We start from the raw sequence: 14,301 nt of genomic DNA on the forward strand, positions 1-14,301 counted from the left end.
CTAGAATCTGTTTGATTTATCTATATTGGGTTGTTCCTGTTCGTGATATTTTTACCTATGCAAATTCACACATGGGCTCACCCATTGCTGTCTTCAATCACACTAGGAATTGTGAGCCATTTAAGTAATACATGAAATGGTGGTTTATACTGACTGCTTTGCTTTTTGATTGTCAAGAAAAAATAGCTCCAATCATGACTGTTTACCGATATACATGCTGCATGTAATAGGTATATATACTGGAATTTTTTTTGTTCTATTTTTGAAGATTACTGAAAATTGTATTTTTCAAAACACATCCACGTCAGGGGTTTTGGTAGGAAAAGAAATCATGTTTTTAGCATGTCACGCCATGTTATGGCAGGTCAACATCTTGAAAATAAATTTCCACATTGCATTAGTGCAATCAAACTCTCCTCAGGTAAATTAGATTATTTCAACAAGCCCAACAGGTACCTCACAGAGAATAAAGGAGAGGCCCAATCTGAAATTACAGGGGCTCCAGGTGTCGGGTTATCAGATTTTGCTAGCACTGTATAAACTTTAGTTACCTATGTGCTATTGATGTTGCTCTGCAAAATATTATTTTCTTTGGAGCATGTTTACTATTATGGTGTCACATGTAGAAATAGACTACTATATGAGGTGCATCAAAATGGGTGATGTATTTACACGATCTTTACAGCAATTGGTTATCTTGATGAAAGAGGAGTGTGATGAAATATATCAGTCATTTGTTATCCATACTTTAAAATAACTAGATTTATGTTTCTGAAGTAATGAGAAATATTAACTATGAAAGAAGTTTACTTATGAGAAGGTGAAAGTAAGTGCTTAAGTGCATTAAAACCAAGGACACTACAATACATTGCAAAAGCCCATAGCAATCAATATTTTAATCAGGAATTTTTTTTTTTCATGACATCTAAAGCATAGGGCATTCAACAGTCAGGACTGAATAGAGTTTGGTTAACTATGTTAGTGTTCAGTTTTTAGAACAACAATTAATATTTAAGATTAATAAATGATCCTACATGACCGTGTTGACATACACTTTAGAAGAAGTGAACACAACATTATATTAGCAGCAGAGGAGGTGAACAGACCTTTTGCTAGAACATCATTTTTGAAAATAATAAAGCTTCCTACGAAAATGAAAAACTATGTTCATTAATGTCAAACCGAAGCCTCTAACTGACTGAGTGTTTCTCTAATTGGGTTTGTTTATTTTGTTACTTTATTTTTGTCATTCGTGCTTTTCTAAATTTGTATGTACGTTCATTTACCCGCCGGATGTTTCATTGAGGTCGCACCTCCTCTGCTGCTATAAATGTGTGAGTAATTAAATCATTATTATATCAATAATGGAATCTCACACAGCTAGATTAGATCAAGAGCGACTAGAGGCAATTAAAAAATATATCCCTGTTCGTGATGTTGTCAAACAGCAACTACAAGCACGTCAGGAATCTCAGGTGGAATTTGCGGAAGGCACAAAACAGTTATTTAAACCAATTATGAAGGCTACCAAAGGAGTTACAGAGGCTACCAAAGGTCTTCTCCCCATGTTAAAAGAAACAGCTGAGCAAACTGAAAAGATGGCAGAAAGAATTATAAAAAAAAAGATTCTATGAGAACTTCCAGGTGAAATAGTTGCTGTTCAAGCTCCTGGTAAGGAAGAAGAAATACTTGAATGTACTGGCAGAATCAAAAAAGATCTTGCACCAAAACCTAAAGTAAAAAAGAAAATATTGAAATGATTAATAAATTTAGAGAAGGTGTTATTAAAGAACTTAAAGAAAAAGTTAAAGAGGAAGATTTGTCTCATGTTTCAGTGATGGGTTTTCTTCTAAAGTCCAAACTTTTAAAGCCTGAGCATGAAAGCTTAAACATTGATAAGTTTCTTAAATGGATATATCGTATATATTACAACAAAAAACATGCCAGAGATGATGATTTAAAATATAATAAATATATTGAAGAAATAAATAAATTCTAAGCGAAGTCATAAAACAACAACCACAATCTCCTCAAAAAAAGAATCACTAATTGTTGGAAATAAATTTACTTCTGACGGTATTTCCAAATTGGATGATCCAGAAAAATTAATAGATCTTGCTGCGTTTGGATATAAAGAAAAAGAAATATATATAAAACCTAAATTTCTTAAATACTGAAAACCTGAACATTGGTTTAAAGAAATATACCTTGCTGCAAAAAATCTTCCTTCTCTTAGAGGAAGCGAACTGGATATTATTAAATTTCAGGAAGAAGTAAAAGATTGTGAATATGAGGTTATTTATAAATCATTATTATCTCCCGGTACAGAGGAAGAATCTAAAAAAGAATTTTATAATGTACCTGGCACCAGCGCCACTGGAAGTGGTTTTGTTACTCGAGGAAGCGGTCTTTTTACTCCATGTCCCAGCAACGTCCTTGCCAATGTTGAACAATTTGAAATTCTGAATGGCGGAAAATGAGCCGGTAATAATTTCCCAGAAATTATTAATGAAGCAGCTGATATTTGTCAACGATTATTTACAGGCGGCATCCTGGATATTAATGTTTATCGGTCTCTCATTGATGACATCGTTGATGATTATCACAGTGATTAAATAAATAAATTAAACAAATAAGATGACCGTACGTAATGCTCAACATGGACCTGTAATGGTCAGGGTGAGAAATTCACGGTTACCAACTTTTAAAGCAACTTACGGAGATGGACTCGGCGATGTTATTCAGGGTCTATTTCGAAAGATAGCCCCAAAAGCAATACCGATTGCAAAACAGCTAGGAATAAAATCTACTGATTTTGTTTGTGAAAAAAAATCGTAGTGCAGTTGGTGATGTTGCTAGTAAAGCGTTCTCAGCAATCAAGTATAGACTAGCATGATTAATACAATGAAAACCACAATCAGTAAAATTACCCAGCACTGAAATTATGCCTGCAAATGTTAGTAAAATAATTAATCAAGCTACAAATCAAAAACTAGCAGAGTTGTCTGGTGTACCCATGTCAGAAAAAGAAACAAATATAACCGCTAGTCTGATAGCAGGAAATGGTCTTCGTGTTAGATGTTTAAACGTATAACTGATTCAGCGTTTGATATGGATGCACCAGTTCTCAAAGATGAATCTATACGCAATTATCAGTGTTATTCAGTAAAGAAGATAACTTAGTGGTGTTTACTAAAAATGGAAAAATTTAAAAACTCTGATGAATCAATTCTATCAATCATGGGAAAAATTGCTGGACGCATCAGAAGAATTGGAGATATTATGTACTGTGATCTCAGTATGAGCAACAATACAATTATTAATGTGAGAGAACCAAAATCAGATGATGATGTGGTAGCAAAAAGATATGTAGACAGCAACAACAACATGATCAGAACTGAGATCAATGATCATTTATTAACCACAGGTGATACAATGACTGGTTCCCTCAATATGACTAATAATAAAATTACTGGTCCCGGAGAACCAAAATCAAGCAATGATGCTGCAATGAAGAAATACGTCGATGATAGCAACATTCCTATGATGAACTGATTAATGACAATCAATGGTGGAATGGCCACATTTAGATCTGAATACTCTAATCATGTACAAGCGTTTACAAATTTTCATAGCAACGGATCCATTAACAAATGTTTTGGAAGTCCGCCGGTTATTGATATTAAACTCTCTGACATAAAAAATTACAGACAGCAAAGTATATACAGTAGCGTCTGGACAAACATGGTCACCAGTCAATAATCAATTAAACATCGCGCTGAGGTTACTGGTATATACAGGCTCTCAGTACTTGACATTACAACATTTACAATATCTACCACAATTTCACGGCGTTTTCCGCTTCTGACTCTGTCAGATGGATCCTCTGGATATATGCTAGTTATGTTGGAGCAAAATGATGAAGAAACATTTGTGGGGGAACCCGAAGAAAAAAATTCGGCTTGATTTATTATTGGTGTCTTGAATTAGTTGCTAAACTACCACCTACTTAAAATATAATGAGCTCCCCAATCAACATTCAATATTTTAGATATAATCAAGCACGTCCATGGCAAACAAAACTAATAAAATATCATTGATGAATATACAGTAAAAGTAAAAAGTATCACAGACGTTGTTGTCGTTGACATAATTGTTTATTCAGCGTCTGTTGTTATTGCTGAAACCGGTGTATTATTATTACCAATAACACCATCACTAGTAATGGCACCAGCAGTTGTAACAATTTGTGTTTCAGCTGCAACAATTGATGGCCTTCTTAATATCATCACAAAAAAATATGCACGTGTACAAAAACAAAATTGCATGATTATATAATAAAATTACATACAGCGATGTTAGCATACTCCAAATTATTGTCATTATTATCAACAAGTCTTAGTGATGGAAAAATATAAGATTTTTTTGAGTTCACGGAGTTAATTAAAATCTACAAAGAAGCAATGACTGTGAAAGAATCCACGCCTGATTTAAATAATTGGGATTTAAATAATGTCAACTCAGAACGAATTACTACAACAGATTGTGGTTAATACAACTCCGTTAAAAATTACGATGATATCAGTAAGATCAACTAATCCAGAATTTAATATTTACTTTCCAACTGCAATTCCAGAGAAAGAATTGCAGTTGGAATTCCAGTGAAAGAAATAGTGCTAGCACAATTACAAGTATATCATAGTTGGACAAACATCAGATCATAATTCGCTTGTATTTGCAAATAAAAATAAAAATGATGGAACTTATAAAATCGAACAAATCAATGATGAATTCCAGTGCAGAATCAAATCTATAACTGGAAGAGAACCTAAGATAGCTATTATGGTACATGAACCAACTTTATCAATCATCAATCCAATCAGTGTTAGGTTGGCCTGAAATTCCACCTGAATACCAAGGACCGCTTGAACCAAAGTTAAATGAATTTCTCACAGATGATAAACAAAATTATAACAACTCTGAAATATCGAGAAGAAATAAGCTCTCCATTACACTCTACTCAGTATTTATTATATACTTCTTATATAATCATATATATAGGGAAAATGATAGATATTTTGTTAACAAAGATATATTAAAATTATTATCTAAGCAAATGAAAGATGAACATGCAATTATATCTGTGGAATTAGAATGGTTATTCAAAAATTATATTCAGGAATATCCTAATGATAATCTATAAAAAAAAAATCATTGAAACTATACAACATTTAAATCAAATTACATCAGACATTAAATCTGCTAATAAAATAACTATTGATAATACAAGTCTTGCAATTAGTAGAATACCACAAAATATAATAGAATAATTATTCATAAAGAGATATTCCTCAATCATTATAAAATAACCAAAACAGTTCTAGAAATATTTATAATACCAGAATTTGAAACTGGCAACAACAACAAAATCAGTCAACGATATTATTGATAAATACTCCCCACAAATATTAGCCGCATGAAAAAAAAACTAAACCCACCAGCATGTATACTCAGACATAACAATAATACGTATGGTGGTGGCAGACATATTTCACCAGGAATTGTAAATATAACTTCAGCAATCACAGTCAGTCTTATATGGGATGCAGTTGATGGCAACTATCAAAAAGATCTTGAAAAATCTAGTCAAGCTCAACAAGGATATATTTTATATACATTTACACCGCAAGTACCTCCTCGATATTTGATTGTGCAAGAGCCTATTAATCCTGTTTATCTATGTTGTCATAATCCATTATTATCAAGGATACATTTCAAACACACTGACCAGTCCGGACATTTAACTGATTTAAGAAATGAAAATCTGAATATAAATCTACGTAAAATCTTAACGATTTCATGGGTATATTCAAATTATCAAGAAAAGAATTGTACAAGTCAAGTCAAATTATTTTTTTTACTTCTCAGGTAGAATAAAAGTCAGAGAATAATTGACCATGACATTACTGTAACTTTCATTTTCATCAGTGACATTGTCAATACTTTCACTTTCATTGTATAAAATAGGATCAGTCACTCTTTTTTTACCACCTTCAAGCTTACCAGGTTCATATAAATACCTTACAGTCACATTACCTAATACTGGTTGTTTTGAATATTGATGTTGTATTGGTATGTGTTTTATTGGTAATTACATTAACAATTTTCATCACACTTGGTAATCTTGCAACTCATTAGCGAGATCTCGTATTTTTCTGAATTATTTCCATTGCATATTGATATTCAAATAACTGCTCAGTAAGTGTTCGATTAAATTGGTTAACAATTGCCTGATCACAATGAATTGCGGTATGTCCCGGTCTAATTTTGACATGTTTTTTCATCAGAGATGATACTGCACCAAGAAATTCCTTGCCAGGGTCAACCTGTAATAGTTATAGCTGTTGTAAGGGTCTTCGTTGATAAATTCATTCAAAAGCAGAAGAAACTTCAGTTGCTGTTTTAGTTAATAATGGTTCTGCTTCTTTATATTTCCTTGCAACGTCAATGACAGTTAACGCGTATTTGTATGTATGTGATTGACGTCTTCCAATTTTAATAGTATCATGTGGTAAAAATAAAATACCTGCTTGATGAACTTCATTAGGAGTGCTGACATCAAAATGTGCTTGCTGAACATTTTTAGGTGATGGTAGATAAATTTGCATATTGCCTGTCATGCTAACCATTTTGCAGCAACATAACATGTAGCATTTGCTGCATCAGCGATTTTACTAATCGCTGCTCTAACAGTGAGTTTACTAATTGCTGCTATCCTCATGGGATATAGTAAATCGATTCCATTATTTTATAATAATCGATTGATTAATTACTGGCTTATAATTCTAGTTTACCTTTTATCACAGATCTTATCAACCAATTAGCTAATGATTCTCTAAAAGATTTATTTTTTATGGAATTTAATGAGTGAATCAATTTCACATCTGCAATATGTCATTGTTGCAGCTCTTTACTTGTATAAGCTACATCATGAACGTGACATGCTTGATCAATAGCATTTATTGGATACTCTCCAGGTCTTGGTTGATCTCACTCATCAAATCCGATATCAAGTCTGGTTCCAGGACCACAATAATTATATCCAGGAAAATGTTTTTCTCCTGGGTATTTAGCACATAGAGTTCCTGGTAATTTTCCTAATGAAGTAGCAATATCACCACCAATTTTATTATCAGAAATAATGTTTTTTAAAAATTGTACCACATTTGACACATTTGCCTGTAAGTGCACATTTTTTATTTTTTTATATTATTGTTGTTAATCCACTTGTGTGGGCGGATGCTCTACATTGCACACAATATAAATCCATAGTATTTATTATATTTGCATAACGTGGATATCATTGTCACAAAAACAAGAACCAGTAAAATATATTTCAGCATTACCGAATTCCATCAGAATAATAGATCCATCTGGACCTAAAACACAGTTATTACTTAATTTGATAATGAGATGGCTCAAATGGGATAAGTTATATTTAGTAGCTCCGTCAGTTGATGATCAGAGATGTTACGATGTACTTAAAGATTTTAATGAAAATGCAAAATTGTTGGACAAAGATGGTAACGTTATTATTGAATTTATCACTGATTGATGAAGCCCCATCTGTAGATGACCTCGATGGATTTATTAATAATTTAGTAGTGTATGACAACGTAATGCTGGACAAACAATCAAATCCAGCAAGAATATTTTCTTGAGGCAGACATAAAAACACAGATGTGATTTATGTTACTCAATGATATACACAAATACCTAAAGTGATCAGAGATAACTGCAATATTTTAGTTGTGTTTAATGGAGTTGATACACATACTCTGCGAAATATTCATCAGACTTGGTGTAGTGGGAATATGGACATGAATAAGATCAAAAATTCTTTTCAAAAACACAATCTGCTCCACACGGATTTATGACAATAAATTTACATGATCCTCGATCATGATATCATACAGGTCTTGATAAAATATTTGGTTGAGAGATTGATTTAATTACTCACACATTTATAGCAGCAGAGGAGGTGCGACCTCAATGAAATGTCCGGTGGGTAAACAAACGTACATACAAATTTAGAAAAACACGAACAACAAAAATTAAGTAACAAAATAAACAAACCCAGTTAGAGAAACTCTCGGTCAGCTAGAGACTTTGGTTTGATGTTATTGACCTTAGTTTTTCATTTTCGTAGGAAGCTTTATTTTTTTCAAAAATGACGTTCTAGCAAAAGGTCTGTTCACCTCCTCTGCTGCTAATATAATGTTGTGTTCACTTCTTCTAAAGTGTATGTCAACACGGTCATGTAGGATCATTTATTAATCTTAAATATTAATTGTTGTTCTAAAAACTGAACACTAATATAGTTAACCAAACTCTGTTCAGTCCTGACTGTTGAATGCCCTATGCTTTAGATGTCATGAAAAAAAAGACTTCCTGATTAAAATACTGATTGCTATGGGCTTTTGCAATGTATTGTAGTGTCCTTGGTTTTAATGCACTTAAGCACTTACTTTCACCTTCTCATAAGTAAACTTCTTTCAAAGTTAATATCTCTCATTACTTCAGAAACATAAATCTAGTTATTTTAAAGTATGGATAACAAATGACTGATATATTTCACCACACTCCTCTTTCATCAAGATAACCAATTGCTGTAAAGATCGTGAAAATACATCACCCATTTTGATGCACCTTATAGTAGTCTATTTCTACATGTGACACCATAGTAAACATGCTCCAGAGAAAATAATATTTTGCAGAGCAACATTAATAGCACATAGGTAACTAAAGTTTATACAGTGCTAACAAAATCTGACAAAATAAACAAATCACATTAGTGAAACTTTCGGTCAGTTAGAGGCTTCAGTTTGATGTTACTGACCTTATTTTTTCATTTTCGTAGGAAGCTTTATTTTTTTCAAAAATGACGTTCTAGCAAAAGGTCGGTTCACATCCTTTGCTGCTATATTTGTGTATTGATTAAAATGTGTATTGTCTGAATGCTTCTTAAACTTAATTTGGAGGAATATGCAAGAACAACAGCAATATCGTGTGATGTTATATGCACATTCTTTGCCTTTGCAAAAGAAATGTCTGTATTGTGTGAAATATTGAGGATGTTTTTTATTTATGGTAAACATATACTTAATTTAATGAATTTATATAAGAAAAATGTAGTTTTCTTGGCTTGTATTATATTTTACTTCCTGACATTGGTATTCACTTCTGAAGTACTTAGAAGCCTGAAAAAATCACTGGAAATGAATTCAATATTTCAGTTTATCACTATGCAGAAGATGCACTTTACCAAAAGAGCATGTTTTGTGAGAAGGCTTTTCACCATTATTTACTTGCCATATAGTAAAGGATAAATGTACAGGGCCAAAGTCAATGAAGAATTGTCTGCCCTTTATAAATAGTCCCAGTACTGGTTGTACTGGGATGTTTCACTCAAGATGTTTTATCCCAGTTTTGTTGGGAGCTCAACTAACATGCTTCTTAATTATAAAGATGAACATTAGAATGAATTGCAGTTTTTAGAGCATATCTAAATAGTTCTGCTAATTAGAAATGTTGCCATTGTTAATTAAGAATTTTTATAATATACCACATGTGTAATGACAGCTATAGCTTATTCTATGTGCATACTTCACATGCTCCTGTATAAAGACAAACACATGACACATGTTGATTCTTTACTTAAGATTTCTATCTATTAGCAGGTTAGCAACTTAGAGGATTGTTTAAACATTATGAGTGTTCACCAGAGGATGACTATTTGCTGAATTAATTTATATAGTTATTGCTATCACCCAGAACTGTACAAGCTCATTCAAAACCAGAATGTATATTATATTATATTATATTATATTATATTATATTATATTATATTATATTATATTATATTTTAATATATTATATATTATATTACATTACATTAATTATATTATATTATATTATATTATATTATATTATATTATATTATATTATATTATATTTCATTATGCATATAATTTTTGTTCTTAAAACCTTACCTTTATTCATATTTTGTTCATTTGTTTTTTATTTTGATTTCAATTAACCTTTTGTTATTTATTCATTTGTTTTTTTAAATAATATTCATTTACATCATTTATACTAAATTTAAAATATTCAACAAAAACTGTGGATCCATATTTCATATCCCTTAAAGAGGATAGTCCAATTGAAACAATTTTGATGTTGGATACAAAAACATAAAGTATCACAGTGGAATTTTCATGTACTTCAGTGAAAAACATAAAGTATCATAGTGGAATTTTCATGTAGTTCAATGAAAAACATAAAGTATTATAGTGGAATTTTCATGTAGTTGGATACAAAAACATAAAGTATCACAGTGGAATTTTCATGTAGTTGGATACAAAAACATAAAGTATCATAGTGGAATTTTCATGTAGTTCAATGAAAAACATAAAGTATTATAGTGGAATTTTCATGTAGTTCAATGAAAAACTTAAAGTATCATATTGGAATTTTCATGTAGTTGGATACAAAAAACATAAAGTATCATAGTGGTATTTTCATGTAGTTGGATACAAAAACATAAAGTATCATAGTGGAATTTTCATGTAGCTGGATACAAAAACATAAAGTATCACAGTGGAATTTTCATGTAGTTGGATACAAAAACATAAGGTATCACAGTGGAATTTTCATGTAGTTGGATACAAAAACATAAAGTATCATAGTGGAATTTTCATGTAGTTGGATACAAAAACATAAAGTATCACAGTGGAATTTTCATGTAGTCGGATACAAAAACATAAAGTATCACAGTGGAATTTTCATGTAGTTCAGTGAAAAACATAAAGTATTATAGTGGAATTTTCATGTAGTTCAATGAAAAACATAAAGTATCATAGTGGAATTTTCATGTAGTTGGATACAAAAACATAAAGTATCATAGTGGAATTTTAATGTAGTTGGATACAAAAACATAAAGTATCATAGTGGAATTTTCATGTAGCTGGATACAAAAACATAAAGTATCACAGTGGAATTTTCATGTAGTTGGATACAAAAACATAAAGTATCATAGTGGAATTTTCATGTAGTTCAATGAAAAACATAAAGTATTATAGTGGAATTTTCATGTAGTTCAATGAAAAACTTAAAGTATCATATTGGAATTTTCATGTAGTTGGATACAAAAAACATAAAGTATCATAGTGGTATTTTCATGTAGTTGGATACAAAAACATAAAGTATCATAGTGGAATTTTCATGTAGCTGGATACAAAAACATAAAGTATCACAGTGGAATTTTCATGTAGTTGGATACAAAAACATAAGGTATCACAGTGGAATTTTCATGTAGTTGGATACAAAAACATAAAGTATCATAGTGGAATTTTCATGTAGTTGGATACAAAAACATAAAGTATCACAGTGGAATTTTCATGTAGTTGGATACAAAAACATAAAGTATCACAGTGGAATTTTCATGTAGTTCAGTGAAAAACATAAAGTATTATAGTGGAATTTTCATGTAGTTCAATGAAAAACATAAAGTATCATAGTGGAATTTTCATGTAGTTGGATACAAAAACATAAAGTATCATAGTGGAATTTTAATGTAGTTGGATACAAAAACATAAAGTATCATAGTGGAATTTTCATGTAGCTGGATACAAAAACATAAAGTATCACAGTGGAATTTTCATGTAGTTGGATACAAAAACATAAGGTATCACAGTGGAATTTTCATGTAGTTGGATATAAAAACATAAAGTATTATAGTGGAATTTTCATGTAGTTGGATACAGAAACATAAAGTATCACAGTGGAATTTTCATGTAGTTGGATACAAAAACATAAAGTATCATAGTGGAATTTTCATGTAGTTCAATGAAAAACATAAAGTATTATAGTGGAATTTTCATGTAGTTGGATACAAAAACATAAAGTATCATAGTGGAATTTTCATGTAGTTGGATACAAAAACATAAAGTATCACAGTGGAATTTTCATGTAGTTCAATGAAAAACATAAAGTATTATAGTGGAATTTTCATGTAATTCAATGAAAAACATAAAGTATCATAGTGGAATTTTCATGTAATTCAATGAAAAACATAAAGTATCATAGTGGAATTTTCATGTAGTTGGATACAAAAACATAAAGTATCACAGTGGAATTTTCATGTAGTTGGATACAAAAACATAAGGTTTCACAGTGGAATTTTCATGTAGTTGGATACAAAAACATAAAGTATCTCAGTGGAATTTTCATGTAGTTGGATACAAAAACATAAAGCATCAAAGCGGAATTTTCATTGTGAAAAACATAAGAAAACAATTACATTGTCTATAAAACTATATTTTCTTACAGAAAAGTGTTACCCTTTGGGGTCACTCTACAAATATTGTGAACTTATAACAGAGTGACATGTGCAAGGTGAAGCTGTTTGTATTTGCAATTTGCACAAAGGAGAGAATGTAGCCTTGCCTCTATGGTATATGTGTGTACTGTGGCTGAAATGTCTTTGGACATTGTACTTATGAGAATTGTACATAATCCAAACACACAGCTGACCAAAATGACTGCTCCCATGTAGTATTAAATTCAGCCTGAAGTAGTTTGAAGTACACGATCGTTAGCAGTTATTAAAACAGGGAAAACGAATTTTGCCAGACTAGACAATGATAGTTTCTGAAAGTACAATGAATGAATTACCAAATATATAAAGCATAAAAAAAAGTTCTTGGCTCTAATTTTAGTTTTGATACTCCCTGTGTCTTTGTTCCGATAAGCAATTGCTAAATTAAATGAATTAATTGCCTTTCATAATTAACAAAGAAACATATCTGATTGGTCTTATAAACAAATTGAAATATGAGAGAACAATCATGTTACATAAAATTGTGCCATATTTATTATTTAATTTTGTTGTTATTATTATACTTTGTGATAAAACAATAGCTGTAGTGACCATACTACCTTCCACAGCCTTGATATTTAACATTGGTGTCTACTTTTTGTGTTACAGTATGACCCCTATGATAAACCGACACATCTGGCACAGAAGGAGGACCCATGGAACAGGCTTAACTGCACTGTGACGCTTGCAGCCTCACGACGAGAGATCTTCCACAGCGATCCTCATGCTCCTCGAGACAGTCTTGACTTTGTCTTGAAAGCAAAATATAACCATCATGATGAGTTCCTTAGAGCTAAACATGAAACACTTTATCAACCAGAAACTGTAGGAGAAGATCATGGGTACAGTTTTTTAAATATTTTTTTCCTGTGTTAATGAGATTCAGTCCTGTGTTATAGCAGATATTCTAACAAGACCCTTGTTACCTTTTTATTACTTCAGTGTGCTCACGAAGGCTAGCTCAAATGTTTGTATGAGATGATCTTTGAAGAGGAGAAATCTGGAGAGTACCTGTCATTGACACATGGCAGGCAATGATTGCCTGCTGAATACCTCTCATTGATGCGTGGGAGGCAATGATTGCCCACTGATCACCTGTCATGGACACATGGCAGGCAATGATTGCCTGCTGATCTCTCATCACTGGCTAACTGTGAGATGTAATTGATCAGAGCCAGACAGAAAGCTCCTTGCATCTCCGACATCTTTGTAATAGCCAGAATATATAAAAAATTTAATCCAAGTTTTCATGACAGTTTTATTGCATGCTGCAGATCATTTTTCTTTTAATGAAAGTTTTTCATTAATAAAGACTTTTTATGTATAGATTCAGGGAACATCAGTGTGTGTGTGTGTGTGTGTGTGTAACTAGAGTACAAATATTTTTGGGTGTAAAATCTCATGTTGCTTTAGTACAAAGCAATTTATATACATACGTTCATATTGCAACTTAGTTTTCCTTCCTCTTAATGAAATTTGAAGGAAACCTAGGGGGCTCAACTATTTTAATGTCATCTAAAAATTTGGTACATATTTCAACTTTCTAAAGCTGCGTGTTCATTGTGTGTACATAGTTTTGAAACCTGTGGTAATCAATATATCTGCAGTATCGGGAACATATAGAATTCTTAAATAAAATTAATTCATGTCAGTACTAGCATATTATTTAAATAACATGATCCTATAGGTAAAATGTTGGAACTCACATTTTCTTTTACAAATGTAACAATGTGAAACTGTTGATTGGAACCTTTAGTCAGCAGCTAAAGATGTTAAAGAGTTTCAAAATCAAACTTATATTTTATTTGTGTGAGAATTCCTGATGGGGCAAATCAGTGCATATATCATGTTTATACGTCAAT

General features: G+C 31.5%; 1 protein-coding gene across 2 annotated transcripts in view; it reads left to right on the forward strand.

The window, feature by feature from the left end:
• The window catches only part of LOC149788536 (protein CFAP276-like), a 39,795-nt gene that overhangs the window by 5,321 nt on the left and 20,173 nt on the right, over window positions 1–14,301 (forward strand). For both annotated transcript variants that reach the window (XM_089974555.1, XM_089974554.1), the window contains exon 2: window positions 13,049–13,281. In XM_089974555.1, the coding sequence (XP_089830681.1) occupies window positions 13,049–13,281 (233 nt within the window). The remainder of the gene's footprint in view (window positions 1–13,048; window positions 13,282–14,301) is intronic.

This window comes from Sinohyriopsis cumingii, chromosome 11 (genome assembly GCF_028554795.1).
Source record: "Sinohyriopsis cumingii isolate HCF-2022 chromosome 11, ASM2855479v2, whole genome shotgun sequence".
In the NCBI taxonomy this organism is placed as follows: domain Eukaryota; kingdom Metazoa; phylum Mollusca; class Bivalvia; order Unionida; family Unionidae; genus Sinohyriopsis; species Sinohyriopsis cumingii.